At 45.0% G+C, this 25,653-nt stretch overlaps 1 protein-coding gene across 3 annotated transcripts; it reads right to left on the bottom strand.

Moving 5' to 3' along the window:
- On the bottom strand, window positions 1-25,428 carry TMEM40 (transmembrane protein 40). Of its 3 annotated transcripts, XM_033131504.1 has the most exons (12): window positions 25,208-25,422; window positions 14,117-14,197; window positions 13,319-13,456; window positions 9,843-9,932; window positions 8,674-8,727; window positions 6,368-6,403; window positions 5,937-5,969; window positions 5,501-5,548; window positions 1,637-1,708; window positions 1,475-1,549; window positions 917-979; window positions 1-172 (listed from the first exon to the last, which is right to left on the bottom strand). In XM_033131504.1, exons 2-12 carry the CDS (start codon window positions 14,187-14,189, stop codon window positions 153-155), a joined length of 702 nt encoding a protein of 233 aa, XP_032987395.1. In that variant the 5' UTR covers window positions 14,190-14,197; window positions 25,208-25,422; the 3' UTR covers window positions 1-152. The 3 variants fall into 3 exon arrangements, with proteins under 3 accessions (XP_032987395.1, XP_032987397.1, XP_032987396.1); XM_033131506.1 differs by lacking the exon at window positions 13,319-13,456 and having other exon boundaries at window positions 25,208-25,428; XM_033131505.1 differs by lacking the exon at window positions 9,843-9,932.
- Window positions 25,429-25,653: the final 225 nt, after the last annotated feature.

Below are 25,653 nucleotides of genomic sequence, written 5' to 3'. Positions count from 1 at the left end.
TCGCCAATGTTCAGATCACGTAGAAGGAAAAGTGCTCTCTTTATTGCCCGAGCCTGGCCTGCCTGTGTGTCTTCCAGAACATTGCTCTGTGCTCAGAAGATGTAGTGGTAGTCACACTGGGGCCTAGCTTGGCTGTCCGCCTGGCACTGGCCTCAGTCAGTCTTCCTGAACCCTGGAAAGGAAAGACCACAGGATGGCATGGGATTCTGAAGGCAGCCAGGCCTCATCCCCACCATCACCCCAGATGCCTAAATACCCCTCATAGCTGAGATAATGGAGTTACCCCGGAAGCCACAATCTCCATGACCCACAGCCATTGCAACTAATTTCCCCTTTATGAATTAAGTGAGTTAAAGGAGACAGAAATCCCCAGCACAGAGACACACAACCCTCTGGCCTCTCAGTTGAGTAGGCACAGAGCTGCTGGTTATGAAAGAGGATCTCCTTTAGTTCAGCCCAGCCACTTTAGCTGTGTGACCCTGTGCAAGTCACTCCACCTCTCTGAATCTCAGTTTCATAAGATCAGTGCAAGATAAGTAAAGCCCACCTTAACCCTCAGTTGCTATTAGGCAAATAAAATCATGGAGAAAATAGCGTTTGGGGGAATGTAAAATTCTATGACAGAATACCCGACTCCCTTCACAGGATTTCACACGTAAGGACTTCTGCATTCATTCCTCACGTGATTTTCACAACACCGTTGTGTACTAGGTATTATTACACTAATTTTTCAGTTGAGGAAACTGAGGCTAAAAGAGGCTCCAGGGCCCCCAGGGATGGTAAATCGGAAGAGGTAAGACTTGAACCCAGGCCCCAACTCCAGGCCCTGTGCTCTTTCCTATAGGCTAAGCCTGTTGGCAACAGAAGACCCTTATGGGGAGAGAAAAAGTGAACATAGGAAGGATGTAAAAGTTACCCATCAGCCTGAACTTCTGGAAAAGGGGGATGAAGCCTTGCAGGACGCTGTGAATCCGGTACACTGCTCAGAGACAAAAAGAAAGGTGACTGAACTGTGTGCCTCCTCAGGGACCCGGGCTCAGACATCCTCCCGCCCACCCTTGGACCAAGGCCTAACTCACATAAACAAGGCTCTAATGGTGGAATTTCAAGCAGCAGGCTAAGCTTAAATAATAGAGCTAGAGTTATTATTAAAAACAACAGCCACGAATAGCAATAACAGTGCCAGGAAAAGGCGAATGCAGTACCCAACCCCATTAACTAACTTGTTTTCGGTATCTGCCTAATTCTGTTTGTTTGCCACTTTCAGCTGTTTTTGTTGCATTTTTATGGAGCTGCCCATTTTTTTCCACAGGGTTTTGCCAGAAACCTCACAGTGACCTTCAGAGCGGTTAGGAAGAAAACATGAGCATAAAGAAATTTTTAAAAAGTATTTAGGTTGTGGCTTTCTGGTCCTTGGCAAGCATCTGTAGTCCATCCAGCCACTGCCCTCCAAGAGTTGGGGCGAGGGACTTACCCAAACCAAAGTAGATGCCGACGGTCTCTAGGGAGGCAAAGGTGAGCAGGCCGACCCCAAGGGACATGAACCAGTCTGCAAGGGCAGCCAGGGAGAGAGACTGGTTAGCCTGCAGGTCTGGACCCCTCCCCCCACCCCCTGTTCCCACAGCCCCCCACTCACCTGCATAATAGTGATAACACACCAGCAAGGCCCCAATGGCAAAGCAGAGGAGGACGAAGTGGAAAAACTCATCTGTAAAGGCAGAGGATGTGGGGAATTTGCTGTTTGCTTCTTTCTCCCTCTTTTTTAATTACTAAAAGGATTCCCGTCTCTGCTGAAATGTCAGAGATGCTGCTTCTGACCAGCCCAACTACAATAGCACCCCAAGCCCCATCCCTTCCGAGCCTTTATCTCACTTTATTATTTTTCCAACACTTATCACCATTCAACTGGTTATATTTTCATTTCTGTGTTTATTCTCTGTCCCCCTCAGGAGGATGGTGTGGGTGGGGATTTTGCCCGGCAACTAAAAAAGTGCCGTATACTTTTTTTGTGGAATGAATGTTACACACAATTGCAAACAATGCAAACGTGTCAAGTTTAAAAGTTTCACATTGCCCCATTCTCTCTCCCTAATCCCACTCCTTAAAATCAAGTGATAATTGGCAAAACCTTTCCAGATTTTTAAAAACAAAAGCAGGGGAGTGGCTGGATGGCTCAGTTGGTTAGAGCAGGAGCTCTCAACAAGAAAGTTGATAGTTCAAGTCCCGCATGGGATGGTGGGCTGTGTCCCCTGTGATTAAGATGGAAAACGACAACTAGACTTGGAGCTGAGCTGCGCCCTCCACAACTCGATTGAAAGAACAATGACTCGGAGCTGATGGGCCCTGGAAAAACACACTGTTGCCCAATAAAAAAAAATAATAATAACAAAAACAAAAGCAGGATCCATTTGTACACCTGCTGCTCTATAATTTGATTTTTCCCTCTCATTGATAGATTGGGGACATTTTTCCATCTCAGAGTATCTTTAGAGCTGCTCTGTTCTTTTTCATGGCTGTATAGTGTTCTATGGCATAAAGTTACCCTAGTTTATTTAACTAGTCCCCTGCCAATGAACCTGTTGGTGTCAGATATTTGCTGTTACCACCAATGCTGCACCAAACATCACTACACATGAACCTCTGTGCATATGTGCAGGTATTTCTGGGGGCCAAATGCCCGGAAATGGAATTGCAGGCTTGGAATGCTATTATATTAACAGAATGTATTATAGTTAACAGAGATAGAGGAGCTGAGAGACAGGGCCCGTGTCTTGGGCAGGAATTCGGCAGGGGGAGTTCTGTGAAAGAGGCTCCCCCATACGGGGGAGGCCCCCTGTCAGGCACTGTGGGAGTCATCAGGGGAGAGAACACAGGGCCTCGACCCAGGCAAGGGGCTGTGATTAAAAGAGATGCCAAGAAAGGTTTTAAGAAGAAAGAAAGAAAAGAACAAAGGGAAGACAATTCCGGGATGGTTCCCTGGAATGAGGCAGGCTTCCTGAGTGGGTTGTTGAAGCTGCCTGGAATGTCTTAGTTTGGTCCAGTTCAGGCACTGATGTGCTGTGAAACTTTGGACAAGTGTCCTGACCCCTCTGAGTCTCAGTGTTCTCACCAATAAATGGAGAAACAACGTTTATGCCACTGAGAGGATGGATGGGGGTCTTGGACGGGAAAGTACTCTGTAAATGGTAAAAGCAGCGTGATACTGCATATCACTGCTGTCGAGGGATTTTCAAGGCAAAGGAGTGAAAGGTGAGGACAGTAGTTCTGTGAGAAACTAAAATGAGTATTTCTAAAACATTTTGGCTCTGAAGTCAGTTTACCCTTTAGGAAAATATGGACATTATGCAGAACCCTTTCCTCCCCTCTTCCTCACCCAAACTTTCAGAAATATAAAATGAGTTCCTAACAGAGAAGTTCTCCGTGAATCTTAGTTTCAGTTTTCTTACAAGTAAATATTTAGAAAATACAAGTGTTTGAGAGATTTGGGGGACGTTAACAAAATGCAAGATCAAACAGAGGACTGGAAGGGTAAGATGGCTTAGTTTGAAAAATGAAAAAATATCAGAAACAACCTAAATGCCTATCCAGTGATCAATCGTGAGCACCTCATAATGTACCCATACTGTGGAATTTCATGCAGCTGTTAAGCTATAAACATTTAGGAGTCATCATGGCTGGCTTCGTGGAAGAATAAGAGTTTGAGCTGGGCCTTAAAGACAGTCAAGGCAGTAGGACTTGAAGGAGAGAGAAGGGAGTGTGTGTGTGTGTGTGTGTGTGTGTGTGCGCGCGCTACTTGGGAGGCACAGCCTGAGACAAGGGAAGGAGGTGGGACCACCGCACAGACCGCGTAAAGTGAAGGGTTGGTTCAACCAGATGAGTAGAGGGGCCTTTGGGAACTAGAAGATTTGGAGGCTAAAGAGATCAGGCCAGGATAAGGACTCCAAGGTCACGTTCGAGCCCGGAGGGACCTAGAGGATCATTCTTGTCTGATTTTTCTGATTTCCACACACCACCTTTATGGTATTTGCCCTTTCAATGTACCACTGCTTACGTTTTCACCATCTCATGCTAATCCAAGGACCATCTGTACTAATATTTACTTAAGAGTTTTCTTTAAACAGATTTCTTTTTTCCTTAAATAGATTTACATTAAAAGGAAACTATGTCACAAAAGTAAATGGAAAACCAGGATCTTAATAGAAAACCTGTCTTAATGAAAAGTTCTCATGACAAGAAAAAAAAATTCTGTAACTATGTATAGTGACGGATGTTCACTAGGCTTATGTTCACAGTGTAGACAAATATCAGATCATTATGTTGTATACTTGAAACTAATATAATGTATGTCAATTATATCTCAACCTAAAAAAAATTGAACACCTAAATTTCATTCAGAGAGTCAGGGGCATCTTATTATAAAATTAAACAAATGTAAAGCTCTGCTCCTCTAAAGAAAAGAGCAAAACAGCAGTATTTTTCATTCATAAGAACTACAGTTATTATTTCATCAAAAATAAGCATAAGGTAAATGGTAATACTTTATTTTGTAAAACAGTAGTTCTTTGCCCCAATTGCCAGATTTTGCTAAGAATATAGAAAAAATAAAAATAAACACAAGACATACAAAGCAAGATGGTGAAGTTCTAGCCAGCCCCACTGCCTGCTCACAGGGAAAGTCTTGCTCTGTGTGAAGGGCAATCAATGAACAAAGGTCAGGGTGGCATTAAAAGCATGGGGGCTCCGAACTGAGACCACGCTCTAAGAAAGCGGAAAGGGGACTCACCTTCTCACTTTGGGGGATAATGCCTTGTCCTGAAGCAACTTGGACATGATCTGCACTTTGGGAGTCTCAGTTTTAGTTTGATGAGGCTCACTTTCTAGCCCAGGAAAGTTGAATAGTGTGTCCTGGTCATCTAGCTGGACAGAGGCAGAGCCAGGGGCTCAGACTCAGGGCTCTGCTCTTTGAAGGTGGGCTTTTGCAACAACTCAAAATGTTTCTAGAACAACTGCCATTTGTTTAATCAAAAATCATGGTCTCCCTTCCCACCTCCACGAAGACCCCATGGATTCCAGGCTGGAGTGGAGGGGGTCGCTCTGAGCCTCATCGCTCCTCTAGAGTCTCATCTAAGCTAACCTCACCTCTTTCTCAACCTGGCCATTTCCAGCTCCCCATCCAGGCCATAAGGCCTGGAGGGCATTTATCATTCTAGTGACTCCACATATAGCAGAAAGAGGATAAAACCACGATTCAAGCCCAGGTAGTGCCACTTGCTATCTGTAAGACCATTCCCCATCCTTGAGTCTCAGTTTCCACATCTGCAAAATGGGAGTCATTGTACAACCTTCTCGAAGTGATTCTAAGCTGAGAAGTTTGTAAACTGCAGGGCACAGGACAGAGATGGGTTATGATTACTGTTGTTCTAGGCCACCGGCTGACTTTCGACTCATAGAAATCTGGACCTGACAGGTGAAAGCAGCTTTGAGACACCAATTTCCTTACCATCTTTCTTTATATTCAGTCTTCTTAACTGAGAGGCTTCCACTTCTCCTTAGGAACAAGAGACAGACGAGTGTTTAACTTTGATGTGGGACAGCAGGTGGGGTTTTTCTCTTCCCTGCCTCTGAGAATGGCTCTCCTGAGTTCTTTTTCCTGGGTCAGAGGGCACTCCCAGCAGGACTGGTCAGGGCACAGCTGTGAAGGAGGGGGTGGCTGTCCTTAGAACCCCCACTGACTCCCTCCTCCCTTCACACGCCTGAGTCTGCATTCTGTTCCATTTCCCCTGAGCTTGGAGATTCCTTTCCTGAATCATGGTGACACTGGCTGGCGATGGCATCCCCACTGTTCGGACCCACCTTCCCAGGCTGGCTGTGGTCCCATCTCACACCCCTGGAATCCAGGCCTCCTCCCACTCTCCTCTTGGAGTTTGTGTACTTACCACTTGCTAGGTCTGAGTCTCTCCTTCGGAGTCCTTGAAATTAGAAACTAAACATTAGTGCCCAGGCCAGCTTGGGTCCTTAACAGCTGCTTCCACTCTGGGGGAGGCCATAGGTGGCCTATGAAAATGCCCTCCATCAACTTCTCCAGGCCCCAAGGGCTCTTTCTGTCTATCCATTGCATTGCTGGTTGTGATCCCTTTGCCTCTTGCCCAAACCTCCTTTCTAATTTCCACGGGCTCCCTGCCTTATGCCGCAGCCAGTCGTGCCTGCTCGCTGAGCCCAGGTCAAGAGCCCCACACCCAAGTGGATTTGGAGTCCGTATCTCACAGCCACGAACCCTGATAGCAGCTGGCAGTCTTGGAGGAAAGACAATGCCCAGACGTCACTGGACACCAGCACCGATAACCCCTCTTCCGAACTGGACACTCACCTGATTCTCCAGAGAGCATCACTTCCCCAGAGGCACCTGCACAGAAGGAAAATCGGTGATCACAGATCCATTATCCTCTGGGGTGGGGGGAAATTACAGTGCGAGGACGGTGGATGTCACTCAGAGAGTTTCCATTTGATCTGAGTTAGGCTGAACGGTGACTGGAGCAAGCTGGAGGGTTCCTACTCCATCTACAGGGCCAGGCACCACCCACCAGCCGCTAAAGCTGCTGTAGGAATGCCTGCCCAGGGTCACAGGTCTTCCAATTTCCCACAGGAAGCCAGAAATCGAGGTCTTTACATAAAATTCTTGATTATAAAAAAAGGTGGCAACTCTTGTATTCCAGTGAATCAAAGAGTTTGTGAGACGTGACATGATTTTATGTTACTATGTAAGGAAAGTCACTGCCGATTATCATTGCAAGTTACCAGTGGTTTTAAGATGCAGCCTGACTTCAGATATGTCCAAATGTGAAAAAGTGTGCGTTGTAGAAATGATGAAATATATGAGTCATAGTTTTTAAAAACACATTGTGAGCCAGATAAAACACATCTGCACATACATAGGCCAGCAGTTTGCAACCTGTGCCTGTTCATGCATATCCAGATCTAGGTGATGACACCTAGCCCCAGCCCCACCAGGCCCTGAGCTCCTGGGAGCCAAGATGTGTTGTACATGGGAGCCCCCCCAGCCCCCCACACTGAGTGTCAAGGCCCTGGTCTGAGTGAGTTGAGCCCTATAAACCTGCTCTGAGCTGCAGAATTCCCAGTAATCTGGTCTGGGGTGGCCCCCTGTCCCATTTACCTTCTGGTTCTTCGTGTCTATTCTAGTTCCTGGTGACCTCTTTTCTAGCCTGTCAACTCCTTCCCCTCAAGGGCAAGCAGGACACCTTGTAACCAGCCCCCACCACCAGGAGCCCCCACTCCTGTACACTTCCTGTTCCTTAGGTCAGCCCCGGGACACTCAGCACATGACAACAAACATTTAGCACATTCAACTGCCTTTAGAGCTAATATGCAAATAGGAAGTGACTAGTGACCAAAGAGTGACCAGTACTGAGGTACGGAGCATATTCCAAGAATGGCCTGAAATGAGACTCCAGCTGTGTAATTCACTAAGCACCTCCAGTGCCTTGGGAGTGGGGTAGGGGAGAAAGTAATTCACAAATGTATGACAATATCTACATTTTCTTTTTTTCTTTCTTTTTTTTTTAAATTAAAGATTATTGCGGTGACAATTGTTAGTCAAGTTACATAGATTTCAGGTGTACAATTGTGTAATACATTATCTATACCTCACATTATGTGTTCACCACCCAGAGTCAGTTCTCTTTCTATCACCATATATTAGAAATATCTACATTTTCTACAGTAAATATAAATTACGTTTATGATGAGAAAAATATATTTAAATATATATAAACATTTTACACCCAGTGAAAGCTTTCTTTCATACTTAAGTCATTAAAAGCATTTTTCTAAACAAAGTAATACTCATTTTTGTAAAAATAAAAAGAGAGAGAGAAAGAGAGACAATCAGAAAATGCAGATAAGCAAATAAAACAAAATAAAGATTACTCGTGATGCTATCAGCCAGAGGCAGCTACTGGTCATTTCTTGATGCACAACATCAAAATATTTCATTTACATTTCTTCCGAAGTATACACACGTGTGTTTCCTGTTGTTTTTCTCAGTTTATGATCAGAAGTTAGGAGACAAAGTAGATTATGGAAATATTCGATTAAGCAAAGTTAAACAGGTTTTCTTATCTGGCCATGTGCATTGGTCAGGCTTTTTGGGAAACTGGGTTTATTCCTGCAAATTTCCCCATTTCATCAGAGTGCTACGAAGCAAAGGACCATAATGTTTAGATCTCCATGGTACAAAAATCACGATGCTTGGATACAATTATTCCATAATATGCGTTTTACAGAGTCAGATCCTTAATTTTCTGTTACAGGCTTAAACAGCACAGTATTCCAAGAGGGTGGGTATTGATCAAGTCCCATTTTGCTGGTTGGGAAGATGAGGCCCAGAAACGTTGGGTGACTGGTCAAAGTCACCCTGCAAATCAAAGTTACGGTTCAGAGGAGAACCCAGGACAGACTCACCATGGTGCAAAATGCTTGCCCTCATTCCTATCTGCCAATGTTGTAAGCACTCTCCTTGCCACATCTCCTATATTTTCCCATGACTTCTTAGCTCATGGAATACACTTATGATCTCATTTCTGCCCAACAAACCCTTAGGCCCTCATGCCCTTTGTCTAATTCTTGTTTTTTCCAAAGCACTGGACAAACAGTTACCTCCATAGAGTTGAAGCTCATTTTTCAAAATGTCAGGCTGCCCATGCTCAGCACCTGGGTGGAAACAAACCCCATTAGTCAGCTCTCCACCGGCACAGTACTCCAAGGCAGCTTCCATCTCTCACCTCCCTAAGCCTTAAAAAGTCACACAGTTCTTGTGCTGGGGGTGAGCTGGGCGGTCTTGAAGAGGCAAGACAGTCTTACGAGTGCTTCCCTTTATTCTGTCGGATTCCCCCCACCCCCAGCATGCCCAAAAAAGACCATGTTCAGTGTACTAAGAAAGAATCAGGGGCCTGAGGACTTGATTCAAAGTCAGTAACAATAGTTGCCATTTATTGAGTACTTAATACGTGCCAACACTATGAAGTAATATATATATTTAATATTTCATTTGATCCTCATGGAAATCCTATGAAGAAAGTATTAGTACATCTCCCTTCCCCATTTTACAGATAAGGAAACTGAAGCTCACAAAGTTCAATTATTCCCTGAAGGTCAACTCCCGGGTTCAAACCCAGGTGTGCCGCCAAAGCCTTCAATCCTAATCATTTTTCTCTCCAGAAATAGAACCCAGAGCTCAACTCCAACTTTAAGGGTAGCATTTATTAAACCCCTCACATGTGTCACTATCTGTACTAGGCATTAATTCAGGCTCTTTCCCCTATGCTATTTTTCCTATGATCCATTTGGGCTGAAATTTTTCTTTTGTTTGTTTGTCTTGTTTTTGCAAAAATATTCTGATTATAAAAATAAAACATGCTCATTGTAACATATTTATACTACAGGATAGTTCAAAAAAGAGAAAATCCACCCATAATTTAACTATTCAGAGATAACCACTAGCAACATTTGGATGTTTTTCCTTCCAGTCTTGTTTATAGCCATATATGTGTGAATTTTTACATAATGTGTATGAGATCAGACAGTTACATGATTTGATATCTTTCTTTTTCACTTCAGAGAGATTCAAAGAACAGAGCTCTAACCAGAACAGGGTGTAGCATCATTGATCTATTTTACTGTTGTCGGACATTAGGGCTGTTTCCCACTGTTGCCCTACTATAAACAACACTGCAAGGAACATCTTCACACAGACATTCTTAGTCCCATTGAGAAACTCAACAGTGAGCCTAGTGGGCAAAGGAGAAATGGTAAGGCCTATTGCCTACCGGGTGAGCTGCCCCTGTGGTGGTGTCCAGCCCCCTGGCTCTGCCGGCGTTTTCTGGTTTCTCTGGGGTTCTGGTCCTCATCGCTGCTTTCTGCAGGGAACGAACACAAGCTATAGGAGAATCTCAGCCTGGAACGAGCCTGGAATATGTTCATACTGGTGTTCATTCTCAGAATTTTGTTTATGTGGTGGGGAGGGGTGGGAAGAGGTCTACTTAGGGGGTTGGGGAATAGGAGATCTACTACAAACTTCCTGTGTGACCTTGGACAAATCACTTAATATTCCTGTTGCTGCTTTCCTAAGGCTTTCTTCATGATAAGACAAATTGTAGGAGGTATATTATTGAGGTGGTTTCCCTCCCACCTCATGCTGGGCTGTCATCTCGGTATCTCCACAAAGCCATGCTGACTCTGTGTTTGCTCATGCTGTCCCCCACCTGGAATGCTCTTCCCATCTGTATCCCTTATCCTGAAGGGTAAGCTGATGTCCTATCTCCTGTAGAAAGGCTTTTCCAACTGCTTCACCTCACTCATCTTGCCTTCCCTCCTCTGGGGTTTCTATAGCACCTACTATCTGCTTGACATAGTGGGTGTGACAGTCAGTGGTTGTGGCGCTTGTCTCTCCATCTCGAGCCAAAGGACAAGGCCTGGGCTCTCACTCTCCCAAGGGTGTCCAGCCTGGAGCAGGGTCCTGATCAAGACTTAAAGAACGACTGCATCGTTTGTACCCTTGGACCAGTCAGCGTTCCAGGAATTCCGGCCTAGGAGTTTCTGGCCCTGGGTCTGGAGGACTCCATTTCCTCAAGATGACCAAGATGGCGCTAGCAAGGCTGATATCCCTCCACATGTTTGGAGACCTCCTGCCCCATGAATAAATTTTAAAATTCCAGGAAACCAGGTTAATTGTGCTTAAAAATCAGTGTATATGTGATCTCAGCTAGATACAGAGAAAGAGTTATCAGGAAGTACAGCAAGATAATAACAGTGGAATTTATCTCAGGAGATAGGATTTGGGGTGGCTTCTATTTTCTTCTTTTCCATATTTTACAAATATGGATTCATGCCAAAAAAAAAGACTTTTTCATTGAATTTCACCAAAAAAAAATCAAACAATACAGAAAGTAACGGAAGCGAAATTTACTCCAAATTCTATTAGCCAGAGACAACCTGTATCAATATGCAATGAACATTATTTTAGCTTTCTCTATGATATGTTCATAATATATAATTTTTCATAATATATAATTTTTTATAAAAGGTATTATATAGACTTATATGCTGTGTAAAATGAGGACAATTTTTGTATGTGCTCTCCAATGCAATTATTTTAAAAATTCACCCTGGCAGGAATCACAATTTGTGCTAGTATCCCCAGTATCCATTCCAGAGCCTAATACTCAGCAAACATTTATTGAATAAATGTAAGGAAATACACTACTATGTGTTTAGTGGTTATCTCTGGCTGACAGGGCAAAAGATGATTTATTTGCTCTCCTTTCTACTTCTTTACAGGTTCCACATTTTCTACAATGTGCCTATGTGTAATCTTTCACAACAAAAAAGTTTTAATTAAAAAAATAACAGGATATATTAAGAACAAAAAGATGCAGGGAAAGCAGTGCTGGATGACAGACTGTAAGTTAGGGTCCTGCATGTAGGGGAAGGTTGGGGGCTGCAGTGAGGCACCCAGGCTTGGGATCCTGTGGTCACTATCTGAGCCTGAAGAATGGGCACGGTCTGAGTTCTAGCATCAGGCCAGCCATTGTGGATCTGACGCCAGGATCCTGAATATCAGTCTGTCTCTGCTTCTGCGTTTATTTTCCTGTTGCTTTCTCTTAAGAGTTTAGGCCCACTCACTACAGCCAGTCCTATGTGTGCTGTGGAGACAGGAGGGAAGTGGCTTATGGCCCCACTTTGGGGAGAAAATTTGTTGGGGAACAGCGCCCCCTAAGGGTCAACTAGAATCAAAAGACAATGTTCCCTCTCACCAGGGAGGAGAAAAAAAGGGACCCCTGCAAGAGTTCCCCTACACCTGGAAGCCCTTCTTCGGGAGCTAAACCTCATAGGGGATGTGTTTGTATACTTTTTAATAAGGATGGTGGCTTCCTTTCTAGTCCCATTTGGATACTAGCTACATACAAAGCCATTGGAGCCACTAACTAATCTCCCTAGCATGGGTTTTGTGCCTTTGAGCCTCAGTCTCATTATTTGCAACATGAGGACATGAGGCCACAGCGCCAGGGCTTTACAAGCATTTTTTAAAAAATTTAGCCTGAGATTGCTTTCATCAAATAAAATCTCAGGCCCTGGCCCACTATGTAAAATGCTCATAGTTCAGGAGGTCTTGATGTGAAGGAGTAAACCAGAGCCAACTCTTAGGTTCCCCAGTCCCAGAAAGAACTCCAGGGAATCCTAGGTTAGTTATTGAGCCCTCATACAGCAGGTCAGTTAGCCTCTCAGTGCCTCAGTTTCCTCACCTGTAAAATAGAGTAATAATAGTACCTTCCTCAATGAGTTGCTACGAGAATTAACTGGGTTATTACAGTGCTCAAGATAGTAGCTGGCACACAGTAAGCGCTCAATAAATGCTAGCTATGGCATTTAGGGAAAAACACCCAATTCTATGGCATTACTGCTGCTGCTGCTATAAATTCAGCCTTATATTTTGAGTCAAATGAATAAAAGTGAGACTAATGTGGCAATCTATAATCAAGACCCAGTTAGAGACACTAATCCCTCTAAACCCACTAAAGTACTTTTGGGAAAAGGATACTTAGGACATGATCTGTATGAACAATTCAAAAAGCAAAAGCTTTTGAGCAAGGATGCTCCTGAGTGTAATAAACTGGTGGGGTGGGGGGGCCAGGGACAGAGCTTAACAATAACAGGTCTTTTTTTAAGTTTTTTACTATGTGCTGGGTGCTAAGACTTTACATGTGTAAAGAATGTTATCCTCCCAAGGATCCTATGAGGTACTAACTTTTTGTTATCATCCCCATCTTAGAGAGGACCCCAAGGCATACAAGGTTAAACAATTTACCCAAGGACACACCGCTAGTTGGTGGCAAAGAAAGCATTTGAAGCCAGGCAGCCCGTTTGAATGGACAGAGGCACTGATTCCCGCACAAGTGTCTTAGGAAACCACTGTTACTTTACATGGGATGCAGCCACTTGAGGGGTTATTCGAGAGGCATGAAGAACAGCTGCAAAGATCTTACAGAATAACATGGCAAAATGTATGGAAGAAGACAGCAAAAACAAAATTTAAACTGAGGACAAAATTACCTATACGATCAGTTATAGCTGTGTACAAGCCATGTTGTACAGATTGGCAGGCTCTGGAAGGGACTGTGGGAAAACAGAACTGAGGCGTCAAGGTGGGAAAGTATGGGGGATGGTTTTCCCATATACACGCTTTTCTTAAATGATTGTATAAGAATATATATATATATGTATATATTTTAAATCTTTGCTGTACCTGAGGAAGAGGAGGAAGAAGAGGAAGAAGAGGAGGAGGAAGAAGAAGAGGAGGAGGAAGAAGACTTGTCTTTCTCATGTTGGTCTTGAGAAGAAAGTCCCGCCTCCCTGTCTTGCTTGTGGAAATCCGTCTCTCCATCTGGGAGGCACACATAGGCAAGGATGAGTGTTTCCCACCCTTCCCACCCCAGAGACCACCAAGGCCTCCCCAGCGGTCTACCTGGACTTGGGGAGTCAGAAGGGGCTGGTTTTTCTGGGATGCTCTTCCCAAACCCTTAGGGCCAATGGAAGGGGCAGACGTTCAGGGCTGTCAGAGGCCCCAGGGGCTCTAGGAAGTTGCAAGACAAAAATTTCCCTGAATATGGAGCCCAGAGAGGGGCTTCTAAGGACCTTGTCCTGCTCAGAGACCACTAGACTGTGAGTAGTTGCCAATCTTGGATTCTCTGTAAATTACAGGGCAGGTGGGATCTGATCAAGCCCTAACCCTTCCTATTCCACATTCTAGAGCCATGCAGAACCTTTCCCTTCTGGGGACCCTCCTTAGTGCCAGCCCAAGCCCCCAGAGCATCTTGGAGATTTGGGGAGCAACTGAGGGTCTCCATAGCTGGAAAGTGCTGGGGGAACAGCCTGGACCAAGCACATACATACATATGTGTGTGAGCACGTAAAATCACTACTTTTCTAGAGGTTCCAACTGTCACTTGAGCCATTGTACCGCACGAGCTAAGCAGGATCTCCCCACTGCTGGACTCCACTTCCCATGTGGCTTTGCCCAGAGGGTCAGAGAAGGCCAACATACTGTGTAGATCTTCTGTTTCTCCGTGGACTCGACTGTGGTCTTGAGTCTGGGAGGAGAATCCTGAAGTCTCCATGGCCTTCCCTGGAGGGATAACAATGGTAAGTAATCGGTATCACCTTACTTAATAGCTTTAATATATAAAGACCTTGGCACATAAATAAAAAAGGAAAAACACCCAATTCTTAAAAGTATAAGAGGAAAAATTTACATAAAAGAAATACACAACTAGGGAAATTTGAATAATGATCATCCTTTAACAATATTAAGAACTTATTTATTTTTTAAAAATAGACTTTAATTTTTGGAGCTGTTTCAGGTACACAGCAAAATGGAGTGGAAGGTACAGAGATTTCCCGTATACCTCCTACACCCAAACATGCATAGCTCCCCACATTATGGACGTCTTCCACCAGAATAAGTTTTTTTAGGTGTGATACTTAAATTGAGGTTATGTTTACTTTAAGTATCCTTAATTTTAGAGCTAAATACTAAACTATTTATGATAAAATTATATGATGTCTGGGACTTGCTTCAAAATAATCTTGTTGGGGAGTTAGAAGGCATAGGTGGGGGTCCAAATAAACAAACGTGACATCAATTAATAGTTGTTGGAGCTATATCAAAATATAAATAGTGGATCGCTCTGGGTGGTGGTATTATGGGTAGTTATAGTTTCTTATTTTTATTTTGCATTTTCTAAATTTTTAACAGTATTGCTTTTGTTATGATAAAATAATCAATTATTTTTCATTACTGAAAAATGTAACATGCTTCCTGATATAAGTATAGTACTTAATGGTATTACAAAGGGTTATTTGTATAATTCACGTAAGCCTGATCACAAACGGTCAGGTAGGAAATGGGATTAATTACTCCTCACATTTGAATTGTAATTTCTAGACAATTAAACTTCCCAAAAGATTGTCTCATTTGTTTTTGTTTTTTTTTTTTTTTTTTTTGTTTTTGAGACTTACAATAACCCTGAAAGTTTTATTATTCCCATTTTACAGAGGAGGAAACTGACACTCAAAGAGATGAAGTGACTTGTACAAGTTGTTACTCCAGAACCCATATTCTATTTAATGCACTCCAAAATGTTGGTCTGTAGCACAAAACTGCTCAAAGGCCACCACGGAGTCAAGCTCCCCTGGAATGAAATGCTGAGTGTCCCCTGGGGACAAAAATCATTCCCACTTGAGTGATCTAGACAATCGACTCTTTAAAAAAATGTTTAATTTATTAAAACAAAATTTTTTTTTGACAGACAGAAGAATAGGCAATATGATTGAACTAAGATGCTACCCTGCTCGCTTTGAAGGTGGAGGAAAAGACCAGGAGCCAAAGAATGCAAGGAATGCAGCTCTAGAAGATGAAGAAGGAAACAGATTCTCTTCTAGAGGCATTGGAGGGAGCTCAGTCCTGATTTTGGACTTCGATCCTCAGAACTGTTGTAAGATAATAAATTCGTGTGTGTGTGTGTGTGTGTGTGTGTGTGTGTGTGTGTGTGTGTGTTTAAAATATTTTTTAATTGAGATATAATTGGCATATAACATTATATTAGTTTCAGATGTGCAGCATAGTGATTCGATATTTATATACATTGCAAAAGGATCACCACAATAAGTCGAGTTAACATCCATCACCATACATAGTTTCAAAACATCTTTTTTTCTTATGATGAGAACTTTCAAGAGCTACTCTCTTAGCAACTTTCAAATACACAATACAGTATTATTAACGATATTCACCATACTGGACATTACATCCCCAGGACTTATTTATTTTGTAACTAGAAGTTAGTACCTTTTGACCACTTCATCCATTTTGCCCACCCCCGATGCCCACCTCTGGCTATCACCACCTGTCTGCTCTCTGTATCTCTGAGTTCCAGTTGTTTGTTTTTTTTTAGTAGAGAATCTACTCTTCATCCACCACAAAACCTTGGCAAGGCAATATCTTTCCCTGTGTCGCGGAGCCGGACCAGCTCGGTTTGAATCCTATTTGACACTTCCAGCTGTGGGAGCTGGGCGTGTTACTGAACCTCTTGCCATGCCTCAGATTCCTCATCTGTAAAACGGGGACAATAACAGTGCTTACCTCATAGTATTGTTGTGAGAATGGCATGGGTGAAAACACCTGAAGCACTTAGAACAATGCTTGGTACAGAGCAAGTATTGAATAAATAAATGCCAGCTGAAATGATGACCATTATTATGACACAGGGGTGGGAGTGGGAGACAGTATTTGTGTAGTGGCAAGAACATGTGCTTTGGGGTCAGACTGACCAGGGTCCAACTCCACTTCTGTCACCTGTGCAAGGGATGACCTTGGGCAGGGCTGTCCCTTTCTCTAAGCTCTAGTTACCTACCTCAGTTGTGAACTGGCGATGGCCGAGCTTTAGAGAGGAGAGATGACCAGTGCCTGCCCTTAGAGGGCTCAGAAAATGTGAGTTCCCTCTTCTACAGGCCTCCTATTACCCTCAGACATTTGGTGTCCAGCCCCCACCCTGCCACTCATCCCCTATCTCCAAGGCCCCTAGGTTCTATTACCTCCTTTCTAGAATAAAAATTCCCATTTCTCAAGGTAGAGTTCAGCTAAGCTTAGGAAGTCACTAGCTAATAAAACTAATATTCAGCTATGAATGACTGACAATCATAGGCCTCTAGGGCATATCTATATTTTGAAAAGGACTCTGTACACAGCAGGTGTCCAGTATGTGTTCATTGGCTGAGATGATCTCTAATGGTGGAATTTCAGATGGCGTGGAGGAAGAGATTTAGAGTCATCTGGGGGAAAGAGAGCCTCTGGCTGATGCCAAACACCAAAAGTTCACCAAGCTGGTCTTATCTTTTTCCTGCTCTAGCTGTCTCGGCCACTTGGCAGTCCCTGGTTACACAGCATTTTCAGGCCTCCAGAATTCCACCTAGACCGTTTTTTCCTATTGCCAAAATTGTATCTGACCTTCTAGGCACAGCTCAAATAACACCTCCTTCATGAAGCCCTGTGCCAGTTGCCTCCCCAAACCCTTCCTCCTGACCCCTCCATAAACCCTCCTCCCCCCACCACCCTGGACTTCTTCCTTGCTAACAGAACTGCAATTTTGTTTTTCCAGCTCCAGTTAGATACTTGTTTTCCCAGGCTTTGTTGTGGCTGGGTGTGGCCGTGTGCCCCAGTTTTGGCTAATAAAAAGTGAGCAGAAGTCAGCTGGGGTTCAGGAGTGGTTTTGCTTCTCCTGACAAAAGAGGCCCACAGAGCTGGTGCTGTGTCTTGCCTCTCCTTCCTTCCTCCAACGTGACCGTGATAGCAGGAGCCAGAGTGGCCACCTCGAGGAAAAGCCAAAACAAATGCCGAGATGATGTTGAGCTGCTGAGACCTTGCCAACAACTGCTTGCTTTCTTGTTATTTGAGAAAAATAAACCTCATTTTGTTTAAGCCTCTGCAGTCAGGATTTTTGGCCTTTGTTAGCTGAACACAATTCTCACTAATGCCCATTCCCTCTCTTACACCCCTGCATTGACTGAGCACCCACTGTGTGCTAGCATGGGGACACCACGGTGAACAACCTTGTCCTCAAGGGATTTCAAAGTGGACCAGGGGGCTCTGGGATGCCAGGGGCCTAATCAGACCAGGGTCAGTCAGGGAACGTTCCTGACGGAGGAGATGCTGGGGGTGAGGCTGGAAGGGCCAGAGGGAACAATGCGCAAAGGCACACAGGCGAGGGGCTGCGGCCCACCTGGGAAACAGTTGACAAGAAGCAGTTTTAAAGAAGAATGAGATTGAGGAGACGCTGGCCCAGAGAACACCCCCACCCTGTCCCCTGGCACATTGCTCTCCTGGACCTTGTACCAGACTCTTTTTCTTCAAGGTAGGGTGCCTTGTTGCATAACTCCAGGGGCCACTGTTCCTATTCATCTTCAGATCTGTGCCCAGGACTCAGCAGAGGTCTGACACACGCAGGGCATGTCTCCTCCACGAGATTATGAACCCAGCCAGGGTTAGGGATTGAGGCTGGTTCATCTATGTGCTACCCGAACCCTGCCCAGGACCTGGCAGAAAGCAAAAATGATGATGATGATGATGGTGGTGACAATAACAAATAAGTGCTTACTCTCCGCCAGGCAATGATCTAAGTACATTACACCTACTAACTCATGTATTCCTTACCACAACCCAATGAGGCCGCACTGTGGTTGTGCCCATTTTATAGGTAAGAACACAGAGGCACAGAGAGGCTAAGAAACTTGTCCAGGGCCACAGAGCTAGTAAGTGGTTGAGCAAGGGTACTTGCTCAGTCCACACTCAGGGATGGAGTGATGCTGACACCTCTTCCGAGGCTCGTCATTTGTACCAGGAACGAAGCCACAAACAGTCATGGGAATGTTATGCAAATGATGCTGACTTGGCTTATGTTTAGCGGCTGGTGGAGCCCTGAGCAAGTGTCCTCATAATCAAGGGCACTTCCTCAGGCAGTTCTTCAGCACACTGATCATCAGGAGAGGGGAAACGGTAGCACCTGCAGCAGCCCTGTTTCACCTTTCAGTGTCCTTGCCCCATCCTTCCTCCACCCATATTCCTGCTATGAGAAAGGATAAATAGAACTTCAAGAATGTTAAACTCAAGGATCACTGCGAAAGGCAAGGCTTAACACAAAGGATAACACTCCAGTGGTGGAACCTCAGGCGCCAGCAGAGCACTGCTGGGAGGGGCTTCTAAAGGCTCAAGTTCAGCGCCTGTGACTTTGAGCCAAGATGGACCATGGGGAGTTGACAGAAAGAGGAAAGCAGGAAGAGGAAAAGGAACATGGCACGTTCCCTGCGATCTTATTTCATTCATAACAAGTCTTAATTTACATGGGATAAAACTGTAGTTCAGTTTTATAGACGAAGTGACTTGTCCAACGTCTCCCAGGTTACAGATTGGACTCAAGTCTGACCCCTGCCTCAATAGAGAACCCCCATTCCCCAGCCCTGGTTAGAGGCCTCTCGGGCCTCCTCTGTCAGAGGGCCCCACCCCTGAAGCTGATCCTACTAGGAAATGGAATGCCTGACTTTCTAGCACTTTTCTCCAAAAAACCCAGCCTTGCTGAGTCACTGGTGGGGCCAGGGCCTCTGTACCCACAGATCTTGCTAAACTGGATTCCCCCTTCAGTTCAGCCCAGATTTCCTAAGCTCCTGCTGTCACATGGGCCTGGGCCCAGGGTGGGAGGGATATGAAGAGACATTGAGCCATCATAGCCTCATAGCGCTTTCCCCAAACAGCTTACTTGATCCTCATATTATCTAGGAAGGAAGCAGGGTGAGGATTATTGTCCTATTTTACAGATGGGGAAACTGAGGCCTGGAAACAGAGGAATTTGCCTAAGATCATGTAGCAACTCAGGGGAAAGACTGGCTCCAGAACCCTGTCTCTTGATTCAGGGCCGCTTATCTTTCCCAGGAATCCCATGCTGGAGGAGGAGGCTGAGGCAACTAAGATTGAGTTGGATTTCAACAGGTGGCAAAAAGCAGAGTGGAATAAAGTTTTAGTGGAGAGGGTGGATGGCAGTGGGCCGTTGAAAGGGTAGGAGCCCCGTGAAGTTGGGGACATAATCCTGGGCCTTGAATGCCAGGCTAATAATGGTGAACTTTTCCTGCAGGTGGACTGTGAGGAACGTTCCTAGGGGCCATGAACGCAGGGCCAGCTCAGTTCAACAAACCCAGGTCAGGAAATGGGGTGGGAGATATTGGAAGCAGAAACAGCAGCTGGGAGGGGAACAGAGGTAACAGGGTAGGCACTTGCTGTTTCTGGCAATTACACCCCGGGATCAAGTTAGAGCCCTCAATAATCTTCTCCAGCTTCCTACGCCCCCCAGACAATCATGCACTCTAATTTCAAACATATCCTTGTCAGGCAGATGCAGCTCCAGGGCAGGCATCCCCAAACTGATTGCACCCCCTCCCCATGTTCCTCTGATATGAAAATTCTGTTTAGACCATCAGTCTCTCCATCGCAGGAATCAGACTTATGACATGTGGGATACAAAAGCCTAAATCAACCCTGGCACTGGTCTGCCCTGAGACAGAACCCTGAAGAGTCTGTCCTCTTGTTTCAGCTCCTGGCCACATTGGTGCTCATATGGGGTCGTGGATAGGAAAGTATGTAGTAAAATTATGCTCTGAGCCAGGATGCTGTACTGAGAAGTATCTTGATTAAGTTGCTCCAGCCATGCGGCCTGACAGAGCCCACTTCAAGCCGTGCTTCATCACTTTACCTCCCAGCTCTGTGACTTTCGGCATATCGCTTCACCTCTCTGAGTCTCAGTTTCTTTGTCTGTAAAATAGTGTCACTATCTTGCCAGGCTGCTGTGAGGATTCAGGTCAAAAGCACTTAAATTCTGAGCTCCCTGGAAATAGGAACCGTGTTTTCTTACTTTCTGTGATATTCTAGCCCCTGGCTTATACAAAGTTGCTTCATAAAAAGAAGTCATAAAGTGTTGAATTTAAGAGCTTGGAGAAATAACGTGAGGCGGGCAAAGTTTCTTCAGCATCTCCCTCTTCCCTTTAGAAGATCTTGTGCTTGTTCACACCCCTTCTCCTTCTTTAGCACCCTCCTCCTTCCTGCTCCAGGCTCACCTTACCCCCTCTCACCACACCAGCTTCCTGGGTTTGGCGGTCTCTCCCTTTCCCCAAGCTAGAATTCCACAGAGTTGCAGCCAGGAGATCAAAACTGAGCCCAAGAAAGAGAAAGAGACTTGCCCAAGGCCACACAGCAAGGAGTCTGAGTATGAACTCCGATCTGAGGCTGAGTTCAAGCATGAGGGACAGAAGGAAGACACCACAGTTTCCACCTCCTCTGCCTTTTTGTCCCAAGTCTGTCCAGACAGTTTGACGGTGGGATAACAACCCGTACTGCCCAGCCAGCTGACTACAGACTAGACGGAATCTGGGTGTAGTCAGCTGGCTGGGCAGTATGGGTTGAATCTGGGTGAACCTTGTCACCACAGCATACCCAAGGATGTAGCCAGGGCCTGGGGTTGCCCCTGAGGAGTACAGGGTGACACCTAGGCTGAAATGAGACGGTGCAAAGGGACAAAATCAAGTTTGTGCAGAAAGAGGATGGGTGGGCCCAGCCTGGAGGCTGTTCATACAGAAAGACCTAGGATTATTGAAAGACACTCTGAAAAGTAAGTAAACGTCAGCACAAATATCTAACTCAGTGTCTAGTACATAGCAGGTACCCAATCAATGTTTGTTAAAGTGCAATAGAAGCCAACAAGGTGATAGAGCTATAAAGCAAAGCTAACACAGCCTTAGGTCATATTAATAGAAGCACAGAGTCTACAGTAAGGAAGGTGACCCACATCCCACCATCCCTCATCCTGGGTTCAGTCCTGGGTCCTGCACAGAATAGGGTTTACACAAACTAAGAGAATCCAGAGGATGTGGGGTACAGAGACCACATCCAAGAGAAGGGCTTGGTGGAGAAGCATGCTCCGCCTAGGGATGAGCAGTGCAGGGACAGACCTGGTCACTCCCCCCGAGTCGCTACAGGACCCCTCCAGGGCAGGGGACACGTGGGGCTGTAAACACACAGCGCGGGGTCAGGACCTTGGGGAGCCACCAGGACAGAGGCCAGCTCAATATATTAAAGAATTTTCTTAAAGTGACAGCTATTTGGGGTGGTCATGAGCACCCTACCATGAGAGGTGGCAAGCTGAGGTATGGCAGGGGTTGGCTTAGATGTCCTTAGCTCAGAACCTATTAGTCTCTCAAATAATAATCTCTAAAGTGCAGGAGGAAAATGTTAGTTCACCTATTTCTACTTAACCTTTTTGGTTAATAGTATATAATTCAATTCTGAAGTGCACCTTTGGCCATATGTCAGACAACAAATGTCATGTCCACTAAGTGGGGTGCCCAGAAGCCAGTGGGGAGCCCAACAATACAGACAGGTCAGCTGTAGCCACATTTTCCAATTTCTACCTTCAGCCTATTGCAACATATTGTGGTGTACTGGTGCTGGCTTGGGTGGATTTGAGAATCAAACAATACTGCTTTCATTGAATCAGGTCCATAGCGTGGACAGGCAAGTGGCTTCAAAGAGTTCCTGCAAAGGAACCACAGATAGAAATAACTCTAATCTAGAAAATACAAGCAAGCAGCAGGAAATATGGGAGACATATATCCGCCCCTGCTGCTAGTTCAAGTTCTTCATTAGCCTCGTTACCATGTTGAAAACAACAGTGAATGGGATCTCACACACACACACTTGCCTACTGAAATAATAAGAAAACTACTTGAAGAGTGGACTTCCATCCACAATCACTGATAAGGAAATTCACTCAGATGCGTACTGGGCCTTGAGACATGAGCTAATGGTCACAGTACTTGTCTATAATGTGTATATAATAAATCTATAAATATGTCTATGTTGGGGGGTGCCTAAAGCATTTTTCTGGAGAAGGGTGCACAGTCAAAAAGTGTGACAACCACTGCTCCAGACTTAGGGACCAAGAAAAACTAGGCAGGAGTGTGTCCCCCAATAAACTTTTCTGAGGCCCCCAAAATGTTTGAAAATTAATGGGAAGAAACAAAAAAACTCTTAAAAGGTTTTCCCTGGCTCTGACTCTCCTAGGTATGTGACTATTTAAACAGCCAGTCCAGTCTCCTCTTTCTTATCCTCTCATCTGAGTTTCTCTGTCCTCCTGTTCTCCCTCCCTCTCTCTCTCTCTCTCTATCTCTCTTTCTCTCTCTCATATGCACACTTGCAATTGGCAACAACAAAAACCAGAATGGTTTTTTGTGCAGAGAAAGAGCTTGTTAGCTCTTGAATGTCAGACAGACCTGAATTCAGTGCCCACCTCTACCCATCATGACTGTGAGGACCTCAGGAAAGTAACATCCACTTTCGGAGCCTCAGAATTCTTCCCTGGGAAAACGGGCATGCCTACAGCTCAACAATAAAATGAAAAATAACCGAATTTTAAAAGAGCCAAAGGATTTGGATAGACACTTTTTGGAAGAAGATATATGAATGGCCAATAGTACATGGAAAGATGTTCAACATCACTAGTTATTGGGGAAATGCAAATCACAACGACAATAGATACTACTTCACACCCACTTAGGATGACTAAAATAAGAAATACAGACAACAACAAATGTTGGTGATGATGCGGAAAATTGGAGCCTTCACACATAGTTGGTGGGATTGTAAAATGGTACAGCCACTTTGGAAAACAGTTTGATGGTTCCTTGAAATGTTAAATGTAGACTTATCATATGACCCAGCAACCCCACTCCTAGAACACGCAAGAGAATTGAAAACTTATGTCCACACAAGGACTTATACATGAATATTCACAGAAGCATTATTCATAATAGCCAAAAGGTGGGAACAACCCAAGTATCTATCAACTGAGGAATGGATAAACAAAATGTGATATAATCATACAATACAATACGATACGATATTATTCAGCCATAAAGAGGAAGAAGTGCTGACACATGCTACAACATGTATAAGCATTGAAAACATTATGTTCAGTGAAAGAAGCCAGTCAGAAAAGATCATCTATTATATGATTCCATTTATATGAAATATCTAGAATAAGCAAATCCATAGAGACAGAAAGCAGATTAGTGTTTGCCAGGGGAAGGGAAAATGGGGAATGACTGCTAAGGGGTACAAGGTTTATTTTGGGATGATAAAAATTTTCTAAATTAGATAGTAATGATGGTTACACTATTCTGTGAATATACGAAAAACCATGGAATTGTACACTTTAAAGGGGTAAATTTTATGGCATATGAATGCTATCTCAGATGGAAGGAGAACAGAGTCTGGGTGGTGAACACACAATGCAATATATAGATGACATATTATAGAAATGTACACTGAAAACTTGTATAATTTTACTAACTAATATCACCCCAATAAATTTAATAAATTATTTTTTTTAAAAGAGGACTTCCCACATGGGATTGTTATGATAGTAAAATAGGGGCTCTGGCAGAGCAAAGCCCATCATGGGCCCTGGAACATAGTCAGTATAGTGTCTTTTCAAGGGTTGCGGGGTGCAGTGTTTTAGAGGGCTACACTAGTCCGAATTCTAGGAATTTCAGAGCTAGAAAGGAATCTCCTTTATTATTTATAGATCTGCTTATTTTGGACCCCAAACAGGACACCCTACACCTCACTCAATACAACTCCTCTAACACAAACTCCTGACTCAAATTTTCTGGCAGTTTGTAAACAAAATAGAATAAAATAATAGGCACATGACCATATATAATCTTTCTTGTCCCCCTTAAAAGGAAAATGAATGGGCTCAAGACCCAAAGGCCGCCTCTGTGGAGAGGGGCTAGGAAGCTCCGAGCAGAGGTGGCTCCCCTGATTTAGGATGACAGCCAGGGGTTGGCAGACAGGGCGGTGCTTAGACTGGGAGGTGGGGAAAGGGGGATCTCCCCTACAGGCCATGCCACCTGGATGAGCCTCTGACAGGCAGCAGGGTACCTTCCCCCAAGGCCCAGCTCTCTCAGTTCAACATTTTTGGCCCAAAGGTGCCTTTGAGCCTGAAACAGAGGAGACAACTGGCCTGTCCTCCCACATGTAACAGGCCTGGTTCAGGGTCCAGGGCGACTTCCAAGGGAAGGACAGGAGGGTGCCTGCCTTCACTTGCTGGTCAAAGTACAGAGGCTGGGAGGTTTGAGGGGACACATCCTCACCCTTCAAAACTCCCCTCCCCACAAGCGCAGAGTGGGAGAAGGCTTCAGAGATCTCGTCGGACCCTTCATTTCACAAATGGGGAAACTGAGGTTCAGAGAGGTCAAGAGATTTTCTGAAGGTCCCACAGCAAGTTAGTGACAGAATCGGGAGTTGGCCACCTGCTATGCCTGGCTGAAGCCACAAAACAACCCCAGGGGGTGAATATTTGTCATCTTTCCCTGATTTTTCCAGAGATGGAGACTGAGGTGCTTACTCAGCTGGGAAGACAAAAAGCTGGGATTCAAATCCAGGTCCACCTAGGAACCACAAAGCGTCAGACCTGTTGAAGAGCCGATTCTCTTAAAAAGTTTAACCCCTCACTCAGCCTGCCCCATGTCCCATTACCTGTGGTCCCGAGGCTTGTCAGTTGCAAGGCGAGCTGTGTGTGGACTGTGCCGAGGCCACGGGCTGGGCAGGGGAAGAGGGCTGTGGGAAAGGCCTGGCCACACCTTCATGACGGGAAGGGGCGGGGCGTGACTCGTCCCTGGGCCCCACTTGCTCACACTCACCCGAGTTGCATTCCTTCCTGCCAGTGCTATCAGCCCCAGGCCTTCCTGCCTGACTTGACTCTTCCCTATGACACCTCAGGAGTGGCAGATGGGGAAGCTGCAACCCCAGACCCGCCCCCTGGGCCACAGCCACGCCCTCCGATGCGGGGATCAGTTGCACCACCTTCGGCTGTGCAGAGCTCTGGGCAGGGAGGAGGTGGGTCGTGTCCCAAGGCCCCCCCTCCACGTGAATGGGTAAGGCTGACTCAGCCGAGCCATGTGGGCCAATTCGATGCTACTGGG

Source organism: Rhinolophus ferrumequinum, chromosome 17, assembly GCF_004115265.2.
Source record: "Rhinolophus ferrumequinum isolate MPI-CBG mRhiFer1 chromosome 17, mRhiFer1_v1.p, whole genome shotgun sequence".
Classification (NCBI taxonomy): Eukaryota; Metazoa; Chordata; class Mammalia; order Chiroptera; family Rhinolophidae; genus Rhinolophus; species Rhinolophus ferrumequinum.
Note: the sequence above shows the minus strand (reverse complement) of the source record. Positions and strands in the feature narration are given on the sequence as shown.

Bases quoted from the DNA above. Each gene is read 5' to 3' on its own strand.
- TMEM40 (XM_033131504.1), bottom strand. From the start codon at position 14,189: ATGGAGACTTCAGGATTCTCCTCCCAGACTCAAGACCACAGTCGAGTC. The intron at 13,457-14,116 runs GTATGTTGGCCT...TGTGCCTCCCAG, and splicing joins AGAAACAGAAGATCTACACA to ATGGAGAGACGGATTTCCAC. The intron at 173-916 runs GTAACTTTTACA...TTTCCTTTCCAG, and splicing joins CCAGAAGTTCAGGCTGATGG to GGTTCAGGAAGACTGACTGA.